Below are 21488 nucleotides of genomic sequence, written 5' to 3'. Positions count from 1 at the left end.
TCAAATAATATAAAAGTATGCGAAACTCGAATTGTTTCCATTCAGTTTTATATGTTTGTTGAAAATTGTGTGATTACCATAATAGAACTAAAATAAAAGTAAAATGAATTTCTTGATCATTTTAAGTGCCATCTTTTGTCTCTCACCCATCAGTGCTGCTCCAACCGAAGGTAAGACTTTTGCTAACCTAATCTTAGCCTAGTCTTGTTAATGTTGTACCGTTTTTACAGGACCAACTCCACTTGCCAAAGCCGCTGTCGAATTTAATCGGAGATTCGTTAATGAATGGGAACAAATGGTTCCTGGTTAGTTAATAAGTAAATGCTTTCTTAATAACATTAAAAAACTTTGAATTCTCAATTTACAATTCTCAGGTTGGGATTCAAAAGCTTCACTTCAATCAAATCTTATGGCTCTTCTCTCAAGACCTTTTGACAACAATATGGTTCCTGGTGAGTTTTATCAACTTTTGTGTCCAATCACAGATTACCTTTATGTTTGAATTGTTATATCAGCATGGAACCCAGATATCAGTGCCAAGGAAAATTTCGAAAAGTACATTGTTCTTCTTGACGTCGAAGGTAAATATTTTCATTTGATTTTATTTGATTACAACAACATTGTTTAATTACATCTTTAGGTTTAGCTAGAAACAAATCTGTTGTTGATAATATGGCACTGATTGTTCAAAAATACTTCAATAAATTGCCGATTCCAAGTAAGTATTCATAAGTACAAATGATTTCAGTCGAATCTCATTTTAATTTCATGTTTCATTATTCATCTACAAATGATCAGTGTTTTTCCCGAAAAGTGAAATCGAAGAAAAGATTGTCGATAAAATGACTAAGTTTGTCACAGAACATTTTGATCGTAAGTAAATAGTTTTAAGAAAATTTATACAATTTCTTTATTTATTATAATTTCTTATATTTTTGATTCTCTGTTTCCATTAGATAACATTAAAACTGAGACTCTTGGCCAAGCTGTTAATGCTTGGCTCGATAGTCTTGATATTAAAAGTAAGTACAAGTGTATTGTAATAGTGTTATATTTTACTGATCAATTGCACTTTTTTCATGTTTTCAGTTTCGGATCCTAAAGACTTCATCAAAAGCACTTTAGAGACAATTTTTGCCCAAATTTCCTTTCCTGGTTTCAGTTCTGATAAAACTTTTCAAGATAATGTGGTTGGACTAACTGAATTTATTTTTCAAAAAATTGACTTTTGAATTTCCATGCCTGCATAAAATATTATCAAAATGATGATTCAATAAACCTTATAATTTAAGCATAAAATAAGCTAAACTCATTTCTTTATTAATACAATTTACAATTCCATATGAGCATACAAAACTGAATGAAAACAATTCGATTTTGCCCCGCTTATAAGCAAAGTATCAATCTTGTATCATGGAAAGCGATTAAGCTCAACTCTTTTATTTAAAATCTCTTTCAGTAAATAAGTGTTTTTTCATGGCGTAAAACAGCACCACTATTGTAATCCCGTTTTGCAAAAAACAGATTCAATTAGAGTAATTATCCAATCTTTGGAAACGTGCCTAATCCAATAATAATGTTTTGAGACATATAAGGCCATTCTCTGTAGCAAAACTGAACTCTTTCCGTTTCAGTCTTTCCCAAATCATCAATGTTCAATATCATTGCCGACTTGCTTTCTTGGAATGGTTTCCACTTAGTTTCACCAACCATTGGAGGCTCACTGTAAATAAATAATGAATCAGTCATTAGATGGATCACTCAATGAAATGAATAAACTTACCCATTTTCAGCAAAATGAGTCCAAATTTTCATCATTTCACGAGTCAATGAGACATCTCTCTGTGAACAAGCAGGATTTAGCAGATTTATTCCGAAACCGTAAGGCACATCAGCTCCATGATAGATTCCTATCCATTCAGGCATAATGTCGACTGGCTTTTGAGTGTGATAATAAGCATAGACTTTACCGCCCTGTTTACCCAAGCTAGAAGCGTATTGAAGTCCAAACTCATAAGTTGGACAAATGAATGTAACATCACTGTAAGCTCTTTCAAGTTGAAACCTGAAATCTGAATTGTTAGTTTCAGGACCAAAGTAGAGTTCACGGTAATAGTCGACTGAATCAGAAGCAAAAATGCGCTTCAAGTATGTTGTAGCTTGTTGATATGATATTGGCTCAGGGGCTTTTAGATAATCAAAGGCTATGGGATAATCAAAGGCTATGGGATAATCAAAGGCTATGGGATAATCAAAGGCTATGGGATCGACAGTTGTCATGAACAGCGAACCGTCATTTCTTTCAACGCCCAATAGAATGTCAATCGAATTATCAAAGAGTCCTTCTGCAAAAGCTTTGGATGGTTCGTAAGGAAGGAAATCATCGCCCACGGTGAAGGAATATGCTATTGCTTTATCATTTATGTTATTCAGAATTTCAGTTGTTGGCAAATTCTGCATGCATTCAAGAACATCTTTCGATTCTGAACATGATGTTTTGTTGTACAGTTTCCAAGAATCTGTAATCAAGGCATCGTCATTGTGATTCAGGTGAATTGTCCCTGATCCAAGAATAGCTCGTTTAAAAAGTCCTTTTGAAAGGGGAGATAATAAATGAGCAGAGACTGAAATCGAACCAGCAGATTGGCCGAAAATTGTCACGCTATTTGGATCACCGCCAAACTTTTGAATGTTTTCATGGACCCATTTCAAAGCAAGCAGCTGATCCTGCAAACCAATATTTGAAGGAATTCTGGGTTCTTCAGCTCCAAAGTGAATAAAGCCAAATGCATTGAGACGATAATTTATAGAGACGAGTACAACATCATGTAATGCAACAATTGGATGTCCTAAAATAACTCCAGATCCAGCTGTGAATCCACCGCCATGAATCCAGAAAAGTACTGGTCGTTGTTTGACTGATGAACTATTGAAAGTTGATTCAGTAACATGAACATTTAGATAGAGACAGTCTTCACTGGTTTCTTGTATACTCGGCATGACATGTGGTTGAAGACAAGCTGGACCTGAATCAGTCGCTGATCTAACCTCTTTCCATGGGTCTGGTTTAACTGGTAACTGTAACCTCAACTTACCAACCGGCGGCTTTGCATATGGAATACCGAGAAACTGGTAAACACCAATCGATTCATATTCGATAACTTTACCTTGAATAGGGCCACTAGTCAAATTAACTATTGGAGTTGCATCGAGCCCATAAATGGGGGAAAAAATTAAACAGAAAACTACGAAAATATACAAAGTTTGTTATTTTTGCAATTAAATGAAAAAAACACAATTCAAATCCAATTGTTATTGCACGTTTATATATTGTATTATCACAAATTAATCATTGAATTTCAATTGAGAGACGGAGACGGAGAAAATCCGAGAAAACAATAGATTCTAAAGGGTGTTGCGCGTTATTATTGCCAGTTATCTTATCTCAATGGAGATTTATAAGATTTCCATTGGACATCTTCATCTTTATCAGTTGTTTAATCTCCATTCGGATGAGATAACTGGCAAGAATAACACGCAACACCCTTTAGTTTTGACTAGATTTATTGAACAATAAATTTTAGTACAAAAGTGTTGGGGAAATTCACTTGAATTTTCAATTAGGTCGATTTGATTGCATTTTAAGATGTCATGCTACTGCATCAAAAATATTTGTGATTAAGCAGATTATCTTAATCACAAATAGTTTAGATAAAGTGGCATAATTTGCTTATACAAGTTATGAATCATTGTTATTGTATGAAAAGAGTAAAGAGATAGCTTTCCATAGGAAACAATGGCAGGTGAGTTAGGCGAGATTTGGGTGGATGTAATCACATTAATTTCAAGTAAAGCCTGTTATAAATTGATCTTTTAACGTCTATCACAGCATGTGGATATAAACTCGAGGGCGAAGTCTGAGTGTTTATTTCATAACCAGAGAAAGGCAAAGAACAATCTTGATTAAAAAATATTCTTAAACTATTTTTTAATCCAAATCATACTTGCATTTTTAAGCATAAAACCCAGTTTTTTCATTTTTAGATATCTTTCTCTTACGAATTCAGTTTTCTGGTTGTAAAGGGTGTTGCGGATAAAAATTGGAGATTATCTTACTTTAAATTATGATAAAAATGAAGATAACAAAATTTAAATAAGAGACAAAAGGAAAATATGTAAAAATTGCTTTTCGTCAGAGATTTTTCTTAATCTAAGGTAAGATAATTTCCAACTTTTATCCACAACACCCTTTAACTAGTTATTTTTTTGTTTTTTCTGGCCAAATTGAACAATCTAACAACCGTCAATAGTTTGCAGTACTGCCTCTGCATTTCCCCCTTGTCTCTATTTTCACGAATTTCTCAGAAACCTAAACTCGGAGAAAGTTCTGACTATTTTTTGTGGATGTAGTTTAATCATGACTTTCATGTAACGGCTAAATTTTCTTTAGAACCCGCTCAGTTTGGCTCCAAGTTGTGCGCAGAAATTGGTGTTTTTTACTTTATATGCATATGAATGGATGTATGGATGCTAATTTGCCTCATTCAACTGAAACCTAATCACCATTAAATAGACAAATTATTAAGCCTTAAAGCTGACAAGAGTTTCAATTTAAAGTATCAATTTAACATGATGATGATGGATAATGCAAATTGTTTAACCGGCGTTTAACTGTATATTTACAACAACAGTTTCTTAATACTTTGATCATGAATTTAACTTTGATTAATCAAGTACAGGGTTAACCGGTGAAGGTAAGAAAAATCAACTTTTAAATTACAATCAAAATGATCATAAAATAAAGTTGATCATTATAATTATGATTGGGCTGCGAAAATGTTTTCATTCAATTTTGGGTAAAATGAAAAGGTTGAAGTTGAGTTACCCAAAAAAAGTGATACAAGATTCAACCTTTTGCCATTTGAAGTGATTTGAAATTAACCTTAAGCTTGATTAAATGAAGATACAATTTTACCTTAAAAGTGTTGCATATATTTAATAATGATTATTTAAAGGTTAAGAGGATTGAATGAAAATTTAAATATAAAGATCAACTTGATTTGAAGGGTTTGCAATTTGTTAACAAATTTCATCTTCTTTTCAGTCAATCTGGAAACATTTTCATTTGAATGGACAGTTGATTGATTCAAATATAATTGACGTTTTATGTGATAATCAAATTGACAATTATATGAATTTATGAAAGTATATCAAAAGGCAAACTCGCCTTATTGTCACCTTAAGCATTGATGTTCATTTTGATTTGAAAAATCTTTCCTCTCAAACTCGCTATTTTTCACTATTTATCAAATTATTGTTTTTATTATTGCTGTTTAAATATCATTTTGTTGGATCATTGAACTCATTTGGCTTTAATTTTCAACCAATATTAAGTATCATTTTAATGGTTGATTATAATTGATAAAAAAATGTGTCTGACTTACTTAATTGATCCAACCTGAGGCTGTTAATTTTTTGCAACAACTTGATGCTTCTTTTTGTATGATCATCATTTAGATATAGTCATCTAATGAGTAAGACAATGATCAATGTTTATACATTAATCGAGAACTTGAATTAAACCGCTAGATTAACTTACAATCTGCAACTTAATTTTCATTCAATTCAAAAACTGCCCAATTCAAGTGCAAAAATGAAAATAAAATTTTTGCTCAACTTTTTTTGGTTTTGTTAACTCTTATTTCCATCAATAGATGGCATCACTAACAACGTGTTCTTTACCGGTTTGATTAGATTTATTGTAACAAGTTTTGCATATTTGTACTTTGGAGAGAACTAAATGTAACTGTATCAAAGTAAACCGATTGGTTAGATTCGTACACATAGCCATGCTCCATGATATTTTCAATAACATAGACAATTTGTAAGATTTATCGGGCGTTTTTTTATTATTTTACGCCTTCACGCAGGCATAACTCATAAACCGTGCTACAGACCTCAGACTTGAACCATGAGATTATGCAGATTGCACAACCATAAGTTTGAACGCTAGAGGTTATTCAAGGTCTATTCTTTATTTGACCTCTAATTGACATTGAAAGGTCATTTTCTGAAATCGCCAAATTTTTCTAGCCCAATTATATTAGTTACAAGTACATAACTGTTACCATCTGTAAGATAAATGCGCGATTGAGTAACTTGATGGTATGGAATCACTCATATCCTTTAGCCAGTATGAGTTTCGAGAGTTTCTTCAATATTTAGACCATCAAAACTTTACAACACAAATTAAGCATTTCGAAAAAATTAGACTACATCTTCATAGAATGAAATACTCATTATTCTCTTGATTAAATGTTGCATAAGGTTCTACAGTTACGTTATAAATCCAGATAGGACTTACGTTAAAAACGAAACCGGCCAAATGAAACATAAGTAATTGATTACGCTGGCAATGGGCTAGAGATAAACGAAAGGCAAATGCCGATTATCTCCTATAGACTCCTCGAATTGTTGGTAAATCGCTTCCTCATTTACCGGGAGCCTAATAATCAGGTTCGGTTCTGGTCGCCGTTGACATGATATTTATACGATATTATTGGAAAGATCATTTGACAAAAATTATGATTTACAACATTGGAATAATAGAAATAGTGATTATTACACTATTAAACTGGCAAACTGAGAACCCTCCTGAAGTTAAATTCAACTGTGAGGCTGAAAAGGAATGAATACTGAAAAACGAGAGGAAAAAGAGGAGGGACGAGATGAAAAAAATTGGGAGAGAAAATCATCATCCAGTTTCCACTAGATACGTGGTTTTGACAGTCAAATAAACACGCTATTAAAATTGACTCAATGTATGGATATTAAGATGGATTTATTGTTTTCTTGTCTCTTTCATTTCACACCGGTTTATCTCTTTACTCAACCACCCACAATTGAATAATACCGGGCGTTTTTTTCGCCTTCATGCAGGTATAACTCATGAGTGCTAAGTGCTACAGAACTCAGACTTGAACTATAAGCTTATTCAGATTGAATAACCATAAGTTCAGACGCTCAAGGTTATTCAAGGTCAATTCTCCATTTCACCTCTAATAACTCATAATATTGGAAAGATAAATGAATTTTTTACAATTAACTGAATTTTATGGAATCACTCATATGGTTCAGCTAGTATCAGTAATGAACATGTGACTAACACTATCGCGTCAGAAAAACTTTGAGATCTCAGAAAATGACCTTTCTATGTCAATTAGAGGTCACATAAAGAATTGACCTTGAATAACCTTGAGCGTTTATTTGGTTATCAAAACCACGTATCTACTGGAAACTGTATGATGATGAAGAGGACCATAATTTAGTTTGTAAAATTTTAAATTATTATTCACTTATAATACTTATCATTTATTGTAGCGATTGTGATCGTAAATTATTTTTCACTGAATCAAATCCAATCCAAATTTAAAAATGTTGACTTAAATTATTGATGAAAAACTATTGTCAATGAGAAAAACTAAAAAATTTGTGGTGTGATTTGAACCTTGGTTGGCTGCAGGTATAAAACTGATTTACTTATCCTTCTAATGCAACAATAGACCATCAACCTGAATAATTATAAAGTTTTTTCTCTTAAGTCAATAGTGAGAGATACGGATTCTGCATTTTTTCCCTCAGTCTGTTTGGAAGCTAAGCTCTCAGTAAACTCTATTCCGAAAAAGCTCTTACTATTTATGCAGTTTAATCATGGTTTCAGGCTGCATAAAATTTTCTTTAGAATCCTTTTAGTTTGGCCACAATCTTTACGCAGAAATTTCATGTTTTGACTTTATATTAATATATTGTGTAGATTCATTTTGATTATTTGTTTATTATGGTTCAAATTACTTTTAATAATCCGTGTACCTGGCAATTTCATCAAATAATAGTTTGATTTGTACCCATTTGGGTCCAAAAAAATCAAGGTAAGTCTGTGGCTATTCTTAGTGGAATAGCAAAATTGCCTTTCTGTTTGAGGAAATGGGTGCTAAAAAGCAAAATCACGAATTTGTCTTCAAAATTCACCTTTTGAGAGGTTCATCATAACTCTAACTCATAGAATACCTTAATGAGAGAATCCTACAAATTCCCTCCCAGAACTATTATAACTTAAAAATAACCCTTTTCTCAATCACCTGTTTTTTGCCACCAAAATTAAAGCAAATTCAATTTACTGAAATAAATTTTTGCTTCCCGATCAACCTGAGTTATTAATAAATACACTCAAACCAAGACTTTAGACATCAGCTAGACAATCCCACAAACAGACAACTCATACTAACTCGAACTTGAATGAAGCTGAAATTTTTTGAATTTAACTGAACACTTTACAAGCCTGGCATAATATTTAATTTATGAAAGATACTCCAAATGAAACTACCAAATATATTAGCTTCTTTGATATTTTCTAATTTAACCATTGTCATAATTTTGTATTTTAATTTAAACTCTTCAACACTTTTACTAGTATATTTCCCCTTACAGTAGCATAAGCCGTCTAGTGGTCCAGCCGAGTGCATTCGCCCGTTACTTTTCCCTTAACGAGAGTAGCCGTCTGTATACCTTATTCCTGTGATTGAGTGAAAACGCCATAAAAACTGAAGAGGAAATTAAGAAAATTTTATCTTCTATCTGACAATTAATTAGTAAATTGTTTATTAAAGATGGAGCTATCATCAAATATATCATCAATTCAATATTCAGTTTCGCCGAAAATTAAAGTTTATTATGAATGGATATTTAATCAATAAACAAGATGCAACTTCGGTATACGAATAAAATGTGAATAAAATTCAAAGTTGAACATTAAACTGAACTAAGTTTTCAGGGGAAAAGAAAAGAAATAAAATGTTGGAAAACATGGAAATCGTTGATTGAGGGAGCAATTTTTAAGGTAAGGATTTTATCCAATGTTGATGTTGCATGATGATAACTTGAACCAACTTTTCATGACTGAAGATATAAAAAAACCTGCAACTCAGTTCGCATGTGTCAATGAGTCACATGATTCACTTCTTCTATTTCCGCCATTTTCCATCATTAATCGTGTTATCCATCAACTGTTATCAATCTTTCCCTGTAACTCCCAGGATACAAATAATAATAGTGATAATATAATAAGTAAATTAATATAAATTTGCCGTTTTTCTTCTTCTTCTCATCTTACTCTACATTTTATTTCCTTTACTACAGTTTAACATATCAGTGTTTTCACATTTTTTCACATTGGCCATTATGTTTGTTGTACTTACACTGGTTACAGGGAATGAAAAAGGATACCAAAAATGGTTAAACTACCGGTTCCAAGTTGACCATGATTGTTAACTAATTATCAATGTTTGTTTTCGCCTTGATATGGATTAGATGAAAAGTGTTGAAACAAATGTCCAAATCAATGGTTCGTTGAAATATATATATTTTGGTTAATCTTGTAAAAAATTTAATCTCAATTGAATATCAAGTAAGAAAAGGATAACATTTGCGTGAAGCAAGGAAAGGAACATCAAAATGAATCAAAGTAAGTAAACATTTTATATTCAACTTGATGTACATTTCAAGCGAACTCATTTTCATATTGAAATTGCTTTTTTCAGTTTCCATTTTTTCTTGTTTTCATTCATTTAAAATGTACAATTTACAAGAATTTGAAATGATTGAATTTGAGAAATTTTTCTCTTCTTTTCTTTTGTTATTTTTAAAATGAAATTTGTCTTTTTGCATTGAAGATGATGCCAATTATCGTTGGAGGACAGGTAAAGATGTTGGTCCAAGTGGTCCACGAACGGTTCGTTTTCCGATGGGCACTCCGTCATGTCACTCATCCGGAAATCAGTTGAATCAATTGCTGCTCTCGTTGAGAGAGTTGATTGAATGGGTAATCAAGAAACGAACCGAGTTGACCTCAATGTCGTCCATTGGCGGTGATGTCTCGACAATATCTAAGCAACTTGAAGAACTGACTCTATTCCGAATGTCTCTTGAAGAGGAAAGGCCAGTCATCGAGACAACCTTAATGTCGGGTCGATCATATCTATCCAAAGATGATCCTCAAGGTAAGCTTGAAATGAATTGTTTAACCCAACTCCAACCAAGATTCAGCCTTCAATCACTTTTCATCTCAATTGAACTCATCACCAATTCAAGTGTAGTCTTCATGTTTACAATCATCATAATAATCATGTCACACGTAAATTGGTTGAATAACGCAATCTGAATACATAAAAAAATATTCAGGGAAAACATGAAATTCATTATTTTCCTTTTTTTCATCATTTTAATGTTCACCAATTGTTGAGGTTGGTGAACCTTGAATGACTATTTTAATCTCAACCCAAAGTCAGTTTTTGTTTTACTAATCAATAGGGAAGCATTTCTTTTCACTCCAAGATTCAACTGGGAGGGAATAATGTTATGCTAATAATGATAACAGGGAATGTTGAAAGTGTTTCATCTTTACTATCAAAAGCAATCCAATCTTTCCATCCATTTCACCTTTCAACATTTACTCACCATCTTGACCTTTATTTACTTCTTTGTTTCAAGTGCAAATCGTTGGCCTTTAATTCAATTCTAGTCATTCATTACCAATCACTCGTTATTGCCCATTTTGTTTTGTATGAAATCAAAAGGTTATTTTCAGCTTTTCTGTCCTGTTTTTGATTCCTTTGATTAATCGTTTATTTAATGATTTTTGCTGCTTCTTTGCTTAAACATTAAATGATGATTATCTTGAAATTTCAATGGTTAATTAACTGAAATGAAAGTTAGTTTTTAAAAGCTGTTAACACTCAATCATAATGGAAATGTTTCCTTTTGTTGACTGCTCATTTAGACGACTCTTGATCATGTTGACAAGATTAATGTGCTAATTGCTAATCAATTCAAGTCTTTTATTAAGTCTCCTCACGAATCTTGTGTTGCTGATTGAGAGTCACTCTACCTTTATGTTTTTACTTGTTTATTATTCTTGTTGGTCAATTGTCTTGTTCAATCAAAGGTCTTGACCTTAAACAAGAATCATTCATCTCATGTTCAAGATTTAATATTGTTGGGTCAATATTGGTTGGTGAATGTTGATGCAGCGCATTTCAAATGATGACTGATTCCGTTCAGTAACAACAAGAAACTTCATGAAATTGGATTAGGGAAAGGCTATTATTTCACGTTTCAACCATTCATTTCTTTCAATGACAATTATTCATTGATATTAGAATGGCAAAGGGTCACAGCAACGGAAGTAAAGTAGACAAACTCAGAACAGAAAAGGTTAAAAGATGAAATCAAATGGCAAGTTCAACTTGTATTCAGGTAACTGACGAAAGAAATTTCATCAAAGAAATGGGTTAAAATTCTCATATTAAATCATGTTGAACAACCACGAGATTTAATAAAACATGAAAAGGTGAAAATATTTCGAATAATTACGTTTCTTTTGGAGAGATTTTCACGGTTTTCATTTTTGCCATTTAAGCTCTTGTTCAACACATTTCTTGGTTTAAACCCAGAAACAGCTCTAAATTTTAATTTGATTAACATCAAATTTGATTAAAGTCTTTACCTACATTCAACTTGCACTTCGCTTTTATTAATAAATCATAAGTCTTTATCCAATAGTTAAATAAACTGTAAACTGTAGCTTTTCATTCATTGAGATTCAATTATCTTTGGGTTGTGAACAGATTAATCTTTAGACTGGAGATTTTTGCATGTAAAAGTGACGATAAAGTCTGGAGTAAGATGATTCTTTATTCCTTTGAATTAGTTACAGTTTTCAACTAAATTTTTGTTTCTTAGGTTTGGATTACAGTGAAGATGAAGATCGTTACAGGGTAAATGGAGGCGATGAGGAGGTTATACGCAAGACGACTCGATCCATCCGTAGAGAAGTTAAAAAACTGACAGAAAAATGGTCCGAATTGTTACAATTGACTGAACAACGACAACGAAGATTAGATGATATTCTTAGGGTAAGTAAGAGATCGAAACAATTGCCAGTTTATGCTGATTTTCAACTCATAGAAACAATTTAAAGATTTTCTAGTAAATGCATTTCGAACCAGAAAACACTGAAAATACACTTTTGACTAAAAATATTTAGACATTTAAGGATTGCTTGGGAATAAAAGGACTTGAAAAATACGAATTTCAACGTTAATGAAAAGCCTTTTCTCCATTAATTAGCATTCTCAGCATAATCTAATGATTCTCTTGTTTCTAATCATTCAATGTTTTGGTTTTGGGTTGCTTTTACCTTTCTTTATTAACCTTATTATTCCAGAAAATGATTACACTGCAAAAACAAATGGATGATTTAACTGGTAAACTTCACATGGCTGAGATAAATAAAAGCAAATGGCTACCATTAAATGATATTATATTGGATCGACTTTCAGAACAATTATCCGAGCTTCAGGTTAGTGGTAAAATTAATTTGTATAAACTTGTTAAGACAATTAATCAGCAAGATTTAACCAGAAAAATTGAGTTCATCTTTGCCTTTTTACATTAATTTTTACTCATTTTGATTAAGCCTACATTTTACCGAGGCTTAATCATTTCAAGCGTTATTTATTAATAACCTCTTCTTTTTTTAATATTCATTTTGTTTCTCTTCTTTTCTCTTCTACCTTTTACCAACAGCTTTTTCGTGATATTATTTATAACTGTCAAATATTGGTTGAATCAATGAATGATACAGCTTCACGAATTACTGGTTCAAATGTGCTTCTTTCTCATGTCAATTTAAACCGTTTGGAGGAATTGAATACTCGCTGGAAGTTGATCCAAGTGGCTGTTGATGAAAGGCGTAAAGGATTGGAAGAGGCAATGAAAGATTCCAGTTCATCTGTGGGTCAATCCTTTCTCAATGATAATCTTGAACATCCATGGGAACGAGCTGTGGCTCCAAATAAAGTACCTTATTATATCAAGTAAGCTTTATTTTACTTTATTAAACCCGATTCTTTATCCAACCCAAAATGAATAAGAACCTTAAGGTTAACCTTTTTTGTATTTACTCTCTTGTTTACATTTTAGCCATTCAAATGAAACTACTCACTGGGATCATCCTAAAATGATAGACTTGATGAATTCATTGGTTGAATTTAATGAGATTCGTTATTCTGCTTATCGAACTGCAATGAAACTTCGAACCATCCAAAGATCTCTCAATATTGATTACATCCATTTGGGATCATTAATCAAAATATTTGACGGCCATGGACTCCATGGACAAAATGATAAACTAATCAGTGTGCCTGAGATAATTAATTGCCTGCAAACTGTTTACGAATCAACTGTAACCCCATCTGAAGCAGCTCCACTTATCGATATACCTTTATCAATTAATCTTTGCCTTAACTGGTTACTCAATTTGTACGACACGTAAGTAAATTATTTGTTAATTTAATTAAACAGTTTACACAGTTTACAGTTGACTACCTAAAACTGTCCCTTTAGTGTGGTAGATGAAAAGAGCGCGCCTTTCAAAAATTAATATTTGACTCAAGTTGAGCTTTTATTATATTTTTATTATTAACATTTTTACTAATTAAACACAATTTTCTGTTGATTTTATATTATTTAAAGATGTTTTTTCAATTTTTAGTTTACTGTTTATTACAATTTTGATTGGATTTAATTGTTAGGAATTTAGCTTCTTTTTATTTTCCAAAGATGGTGCCTTGGTTGAGAGCAATTTTAAACAGTCACGAAAGATGAGTTTTCACATTTCTCATGTTTATATTCAGATAAATCTAATAACAGTATTAACCAGTTTTTGGGAGTGAAACCACTATTTCTTATTGAATGATTTCACCCATTTTCATCAAGAATCCTTCCTCTTCTTTATCTTAATCAATTTGAATATCAAATGTTTTATTGATAAGCAATCAAAACATGTGTTAACTGTTAACTCATTTTTGTGACTGCATTTGTCTACTGAATCTAAATGACATTTGCTAAATGTTTGAGTAAAAAAAGATGTTTCAAATTTACAGTTTTTCTTTTGAATATTTCATGAGTAGGAAATGGATTTAATGAAATTTCTCCATGAAATAGGAGTGTATGAAGATTTCTGATGAAAAATGTTCATTTTCATTTTGATTTACAGCTAGTTTTTTCAGACTAATTTCTCATTTACAGTAATGTGAAGACGTAAAATTTCTGGTTTGAGTTACTGCCCGTGTGAAATGTTTCATTAATTTTTGCTTCGGATGTTTCTTTTCTTTTTTCAGATCTAATCGTACTGGTTTGGTTAGAGTTTTTTCATTCAAAATTGGTTTGATAACTTTATGCAAAGGAGCTCTCGAAGACAAGTATCGATGTAAATATCAATTTGATAAATAGTGCTGTTTACCAAAAAATTGATTCCATTCTTTTTGTTTTTTTTCCGAAATTCGCTTTCTTCAGTTATGTTTAGGTTGATTGCCGATGTTCATGGATTTGCTGATGAACGTAAATTGGGCCTGTTATTACATGAATTAATTCAAGTGCCTCGCCTTTTAGGGGAAATCAATGCTTTTGGAGGACCAAATATTGAACCAAGTGTACGATCCTGCTTTCAATTGGCTGGTTACAAGACTGACATTGATTCAACCGATTTCCTAGTCTGGCTTCAACGTGAACCTCAATCAACCGTTTGGTTACCCGTATTTCATCGATTAGTTGCTGCCGAGGCAGCCAAACATAAAGCTACATGTAATGTTTGCAAGCAATTTCCCATCATTGGTTTTCGCTACAAGTGTTTACTCTGTTTTAATTTTGACATGTGCCAATTGTGTTTCCTTTCTGATCGAACCGCTAAAAGTCACAAGATAACTCACCCAATGCAGGAATATTGTCTAACCACGTCGTCCGGTGAAGAGGTTAGAGATTTTACTCGCATCATTTGTAACAAGTTCAAATCTAAATCACATTTTGAGCGTAACTACAACAAGTACAGTTATCTTCCTGTACAATCAACTAATGGTATTCACCATGGTGAACTTGAAGGTGATTGTCTTGACGAAAGTTCACCAATGCACAATTTAACTCATCAAATTCCCGTTGACATGCACTCCAAGCTTGAATTGTACGCAAATAGGTTGGCAGAAGCTGAGCTCAACAATTATTCTGACCAGGTTAACCTAGATGAACAGTAAGTATTATCATGTTCAATCATTCCAAGCAAATCCATACAGAAACAAACAATCAAACCGAACTTGAACTATTGCCTTGTTTTTACTTTACCTTACAGGAATGATGTTGATCACCAGATTATGGGTCAATATTGTCAACCATTGAGCTCCGATTATGCTTACAACTTAAACCAATGTAATCCTGGTCAAATGATGGGTCCTATTGAAACAGAAGATCGTAAAGAATTGGAATCCATTATTTACTCTCTTGAACAAGAAAATAGGTAAAAGCAAAAAAAGCCATTTTCCTTGTTATATTACCAAAAGATTATCCACTTAAATCATCATCAATTAATTATATTGACCATTAATTTTCTTTTGTCCTTTCCATTGCTTTTTATTTTCACTCAGATTACTTCAAGCTGAATATGAAAGGTTAAAAGCTGGAAAGAATCAAGAACAACAACAACACCAACAACATCATATATCAAATGGGAAAGCATATTCAATGAATCATGTTGATGGGTTAATAGGGAACGATTTGGCTGCATATTCATCATCAAACTCAAGCAGAGAGGAAGCTTTAATTGCTGAAGCTAAAGCCCTACGATTAAGGAAAGATGAATTGGAAACGAAAAAGCTTCTACTTGAAGAGCAGAATAAACAATTGGAATCTACTTTGAAAAGATTGAGACAATATTTAAATGGAGAATCTGATGAGATGGTTACAACCAATTTACATACAATCCGGAGTACAGGTTATCCATCCTTTCATCGAACCTCATCAACACCAAGATACTATCACAATACTCATTACAATAGTTCACCATATCGATCTAATCATCATTATCACCATCCACCTTCACCGCCGTCTCATCATCAATCAAACCCATATCTAGATGAAATCAGATGATTGATGTAAGACAAAATGACCAACAAAAAAACAACCAAACCAAAACCAAAAACCAGAAAAAAAACTCCAACACGAACAAAGCTTATTACATTGTTATTTGCCAAAGAAAAGCACCTTTTTAAAACCTAAATTGTGATACACCATTTATCAACATTAACATGTTAACTACAATCAATCATATCGCAATACAATCATAATCAATTGATGAACCAGACAAGCTTACCAGGTTGTTGATGATTTGATTGAAAGTAAAAAAGAAACATTTCATATCAACTACATTTTAACCATACACAATCATTATACCTCATATTGGGATTGGCCTTTGATTTTAAGCAAGACAATTAGTATTACAACAACAAAACCATGACAAATCGACCAAGAAAATCAAATGTTATTCAAATATCGATTGTTTTCTTTTTCTGCCAAGTTTTGAGTTAGAATTTGATTTATCTTGTTGTTAATGATGTTACTAGTGGAAGAAGACACCAAAACATATAGTCTATCGAATAGTCTATTCAGTTTCTAATGTTTGGGTGTGCAACTTTGTTTTATTTTCAAATCATTTATCAACTCAACAACAGTTATCGTTAATATTGTTGGACAATTAATCAACTAAAATAGCTGTTTTGAACAAAATCAAAGGATGAAATCAAGAAATAAAGGAATCAACACATGATCATCAACTTCTTTTGCCGTTTCTTGTATTGTTTCCTAACATTTTATATCGCATAAACTTACACATACACAAACCTTAACCTAAAAAGTCTTGGTAAAAATGTTTCCATTTATGTTTGAATAATTGTACATTTTGCTCTGTTAAATCTTATTTGTTTTAGAAAATAATAAAAATTATTTGATAATCAATGAAAAAAAGATCAATTTATTATCTGACAAAAATCTACGCTGAACTTGAGCGTCTTGTGATACATCTTAAGGTCTCATTACTCTGATTTTGTTGGCAACAGCAGCCAAAGCAGTTAGCTGTAATCGGCTAAATATAGATTTGAAGAAATGACATTGAACTTGATTTAAACCTCATGATCTCTACTCATCATCATCCTCATCTCCTCAAAGCTGATCATGATCATTTTTCTGGTTAGCTTTGTATTTTGGTGCAACATTTTAAGTCGATACAAAACCCAAAAGATCAACCAAAGTATCGAGTTAATGTGATCAAGTCTTTGTTTTGTTTTTTTTTCGTTTTCTCAATTTTCTTTCCTAATTTACTGATTTAATAACCAATAATGGTTTGTGATTTTGACAGTTCAATTGAAAAGCTTCCTGATAATGTATTATTCACCATAATCAACAAAGTTCAATTCCTTGATGATCTGTTCAATGTTTGTTTAGGTAATATATTTCAACCCAAAACATATGATTACCGCATTTGCTGATATTTTATCTTTAGTTAACAGACGATGGAATGATCTTGGTCAATACAGATTACAACACATCAAACATTTAATTGGTTTACCAAAAGGTAATTGTAATTAAATTGACCAATTAACCGTTTTAAATAATTAATGTAATTTAATTTCCTTTGCATGTTACATGCAGATAGTCAAGTTACAATCAAAGATAGAGAGACTCTGTTTTTCAATTCCTCACCGATTCCAAGTTCATCTCGAGTAAAACAAATTTTACCAAATATTCAGGTAATCATGCAATTTCATTTATTATTAATATGACTGAATAATTACATCTAAATTTGTTTTCGCAGACAATTTTAATTAAAGAAAAATTGGATTGTGATAAATTATCAACTGCAGGGACAGCGGTAAGCTGTTGTAAACAAGAGGAGTTGCCAAGCCGGGTAGAGCTAGCATCAGACGCCAAAGGTTTATTCATTTACGATTGTGTCAAGTTAATTTTATATGAGCCCAGTCCTGAGATTGAATTGAATGACCCAGAAGTTAAATATTTGAAAACATTTCTTGATCTCATCGATGTTTATGGTCAATATATCGAATCATTGACTATCTTAACCTTAGACTGTCAACAACTTAAAATTTTGTCAAACCTATTGACAGGTGATAACTGGAAAGGTAACACTTTGAATTTTTCCTCTTTGCTCTTTATTCTTGTATCAATGTTCACGAAGTTTCAAACCCTTGGTATCTGTTTGTGTTCACGGCATTTGAACTGTTAATCCTCAACTGTTCATGTTGGCAAAGCAACGTGTTGGCATGTTAGGCGCAATTGTATTAAAAACTTTTGCCATTGAAAAGTTATTAACCTTCCTTTGTATAAATTTTTGTCTGATAAATATTTTAGCTGAATAGTCTTTTCACCGGCAAGAGTTAAAGAAAAATGAACCAACAGGCTGAAAGTCAAACAGTAGATTTACCTTGAATAATCTTGCGAGTTACTTTAAATTTACAGAATGCAAGCATGAACTTGAACATGGACATGAAAAATTGTTCAAAGGTTTTGACCACAAACAAATGCTATGAATTTGAAAAACTTACTTTTATTTACATTACAGATTTGGATGGCAATTATCCTGCGTATCCTGAAGATGTTACCCATCTAACAATTGGTATTCCTGTTTGGTATGATTTTCGTTATGTAACTTTACGATGTCCTCAACTTGAAACTCTTTATTTTTTGGCTCGAGACTCATGGAACCTTGTGACACATCATCAATTTGATTCTTTTCAACATTATAGTTTAAGAAACTTGTTCCTTGAATTTTGGGTAAGTAAATAATCTCGAGACAGATGAAGGTAACGAAAAAAATTAACAACAAGCAATTGACTTGAAATAATGCAACAGATTGATGTAAACAAGAAGTCTATTTAAAGCTATACACTCAACATGTACTTTTACTGTTACTGGGTTCCAACAATTGTCAAGAATTGAGTCCATTGTGGATTGAATCTACTCTAATTTCATTGAATGGACAATAGTTGGAAACAAAGAGTGCTTGAAAAGTGCTTGAAGTTGCATTGCAAGTTCAATGTTCTGATTTTTTCTAATGTCTCTTTTTTTATTCTCATCTTTTAGGCCAACGACTATTGTCACATTGATCCATGGGTCTATGTGAAATTATTTCCCAAAATACGCCAATTGGCTATCCGTGATCATCCCAAGCTTGACGATTCTTCCGTTTACTCGCATCTGGTTTCACTCCGTTATCTGGATAATCTTGATGTACGAGGTTGTCCCAAAGTTTCACCTTCATCGACTGAAAAAATAATTTGGAATGCTCAGTGTGATTTACCCCATCGTGTTAATTATTTTTGTGGTCCTTACGAAAGAGTCAATTTCGTCAAAATAAATGCTGACTTTATATTTACTTCTTGGAAACTTGGTTCTGTCAATCCATTTGATTTGTATTCAATGTTGGCTCGACAGTTGTTAAGTGCTGGTCAAAGGCTAACCTAACTCAGCACATTGTCCAACAATTTGGCTTTCACAAACTCTGTATATATTTGCTTATCACGATGTTCATGTCAAATATTTATACATAGATGGTTAAAAATATTGTATATAAATCCTGGAATACTTGTAAAAACCATTTAAGTTTCAGTATCAATCAATAAACGGTTTTTGAATGTGATTTATGCAGTTATTTTAATTGAGGTAATACTGATGTTGTCGGTTGTGAAGAGTACTTTGGGGCTAATCATTACAAGTCGTTTCATGTCAAATACGAATGTACCAATGAAACAATCGATACAAATGGCTGTTACCCATTCACAGAGAGAAGCAATTAGATGCAAGTAATAGCCATCCTCATCTCTGGTCCATTTACGAGGGTTGGTACCATTGAAGCGTCTCATTGCTTCTGGACCAAGGAAAAAGGTTATGATAAAAGTAATTGTTAAAGTGGTTGACAGAAAAAATCTAATGTAACAAATTGGTTTTTCATTGAGATGCGGATAAGATTTAAAAGTTATCCAAGTTTGTAACCAGCAATAGATTCCACCAGAGCAAAAACACATTAATGCACCAGTAAGATGAACCCGGATGAGATTGGTTTCTTGAAAATTGGCCACCATTGACATTCCCAAACAGGCCATCATCCCAATAAGGAAAGATATTTTATTGATGGTTAAAAGTAATCGTTGACCATGAATACGATTGTCCTTATAATAATGATAAACTTGCTTATACCTTGGGATGAAAAATGGTAAAAATAAAGTCAATTTCATAAATCCAAATGCTTAGGAGTTTGCTTCATTCAAAGATCAAAATTTACAGAATAAAAGCTTTTTCAATCACTTCAGGAATAAAAACCAGAAAATCTCATGTACTATCTGAAAATATGCTTATAAGATCATCATTAGAAACATCAGAGATTTTTAACATGGAAGATTTGGTAAATTTTTGTATCTCGGATATTAAAATCTCTCTGAATTTTTAAAAACCTATTTATTCCTGGAATTTTATCCAATTTAATCTCATGAAATTATGATGATTGAATGTAGCAAAATCCGAGACTTGTTGATCATCTTGTAATGTATGTGAGTAATAACTGGATCAATACCTGAAATAAGTTGTGAATAGATATAAAACGGCCACAATGTTTAGCAATTGGGCAAATACACATGATTCTGGACTTGTTGTTCCCGTGTCACTTATATATGGAAATTCTGGACTTATATTGCCATCAGTTACTGATAAAAAATACCTGAAAACAATGATAAAACAATAAAGATTGCTATTATTACCAGTATTTCCCAAGAAAGTGTTTAAGGTTAAAAGGTGATTTCGATTGAAACTTGATAGCTATATTATTGTATTAGTAAGCAAAATGTAAACTTGAATCCTTTTACTAGATAATTAATGATTGATTGACTGATTTCAAGGTTAATCAGGATTAACAGGCAACGTACTTTGAGCTGTGAAATTGAATAAACATTTTTACCATATTAAGCTATAAAAAATGGAATAATGTTATTAAATTAAAAAGCAGATTTAAGGGAGGAACAGCAAGAGTTTTTAGTTGGCTCAGCTCATCAATTATCGCATTTAGAACTATTTAATTTATATTTGTTTGTGAGATTGTAAATGGAGTATAAGAAGGGGTAAAGTTAAGATGAAATTGGTTAACTCACGTTGTGATGAAAGTCGCTGGTAAAAGTATTGAGGCAGCCAAAGGCACCCAATGAACATTAGTCCAAGCCATTTTAGATTCACTGACTTATCTTTGGCAGTTGGACCGAGTCAAGTGATCGAAATTATTCAGTGGGTAATCATCTGTCTTAACTATTGAGAAACACGACTTTCCTGGTTAATATGACAACTTCAATTATAATCACTTTAATTGGAAACACTTTTTTAACCACTTTAATGGGAAACTTATGAGTATTACCAGCCACTTATTATCAACACAGTTGAAGTTGAGTGAAAGCAAACTGGAAATGAAACGAAATCATCTATTCAGGGCCATCCAAGTGTATTAACTAATCTACTCGTTGATAACACAATAACTGATTAAAGATATGACT

General features: G+C 32.2%; 5 protein-coding genes across 6 annotated transcripts; 3 read left to right on the top strand and 2 right to left on the bottom strand.

Moving 5' to 3' along the window:
* The first annotated feature begins 50 nt into the window (after positions 1-50).
* Positions 51-1302, top strand: LOC107366073 (uncharacterized). 2 transcript variants are annotated; one of them, XM_015933647.3, is made up of 8 exons: positions 51-170; positions 231-305; positions 375-452; positions 516-581; positions 641-718; positions 799-873; positions 957-1022; positions 1090-1302. In XM_015933647.3, exons 1-8 carry the CDS (start codon positions 104-106, stop codon positions 1230-1232), a joined length of 648 nt encoding a protein of 215 aa, XP_015789133.2. In that variant the 5' UTR covers positions 51-103; the 3' UTR covers positions 1233-1302. The 2 variants fall into 2 exon arrangements, with proteins under 2 accessions (XP_015789133.2, XP_089122989.1); XM_089266863.1 differs by having other exon boundaries at positions 357-452.
* Positions 1287-3303, bottom strand: LOC107366036 (acetylcholinesterase-like). The gene is made up of 2 exons (XM_015933612.3): positions 1784-3303; positions 1287-1723 (listed from the first exon to the last, which is right to left on the bottom strand). The coding sequence occupies exons 1-2, from the start codon at positions 2998-3000 to the stop codon at positions 1540-1542; spliced, it is 1401 nt and encodes a 466-aa protein (XP_015789098.2). The 5' UTR covers positions 3001-3303; the 3' UTR covers positions 1287-1539.
* A 5750-nt stretch (positions 3304-9053) lies between these two features.
* On the top strand, positions 9054-16911 carry Dys (Dystrophin). Its single transcript, XM_015933852.3, has 10 exons — positions 9054-9520; positions 9729-10055; positions 11797-11969; positions 12281-12415; positions 12643-12932; positions 13039-13386; positions 14238-14326; positions 14413-15139; positions 15239-15403; positions 15531-16911. Exons 1-10 carry the CDS (start codon positions 9511-9513, stop codon positions 16030-16032), a joined length of 2766 nt encoding a protein of 921 aa, XP_015789338.2. The 5' UTR covers positions 9054-9510; the 3' UTR covers positions 16033-16911.
* Positions 16912-17008: 97 nt separating this feature from the next.
* LOC107366291 (uncharacterized) lies at positions 17009-19594 on the top strand. The gene is made up of 6 exons (XM_015933873.3): positions 17009-17382; positions 17441-17512; positions 17590-17687; positions 17753-18077; positions 18518-18729; positions 19039-19594. Exons 1-6 carry the CDS (start codon positions 17277-17279, stop codon positions 19417-19419), a joined length of 1194 nt encoding a protein of 397 aa, XP_015789359.2. The 5' UTR covers positions 17009-17276; the 3' UTR covers positions 19420-19594.
* On the bottom strand, positions 19582-21399 carry LOC107366292 (DNA damage-regulated autophagy modulator protein 2). The gene is made up of 3 exons (XM_015933874.2): positions 21096-21399; positions 20525-20668; positions 19582-20151 (listed from the first exon to the last, which is right to left on the bottom strand). Exons 1-3 carry the CDS (start codon positions 21164-21166, stop codon positions 19596-19598), a joined length of 771 nt encoding a protein of 256 aa, XP_015789360.2. The 5' UTR covers positions 21167-21399; the 3' UTR covers positions 19582-19595.
* Between the last annotated feature and the right edge of the window lie 89 nt (positions 21400-21488).

Source organism: Tetranychus urticae, chromosome 2 (assembly GCF_039701765.1).
Source record: "Tetranychus urticae isolate SD_2017Ah chromosome 2, NJAU_TeUrti_SD_1.0, whole genome shotgun sequence".
In the NCBI taxonomy this organism is placed as follows: Eukaryota; Metazoa; Arthropoda; class Arachnida; order Trombidiformes; family Tetranychidae; genus Tetranychus; species Tetranychus urticae.
Note: the sequence above shows the minus strand (reverse complement) of the source record. Positions and strands in the feature narration are given on the sequence as shown.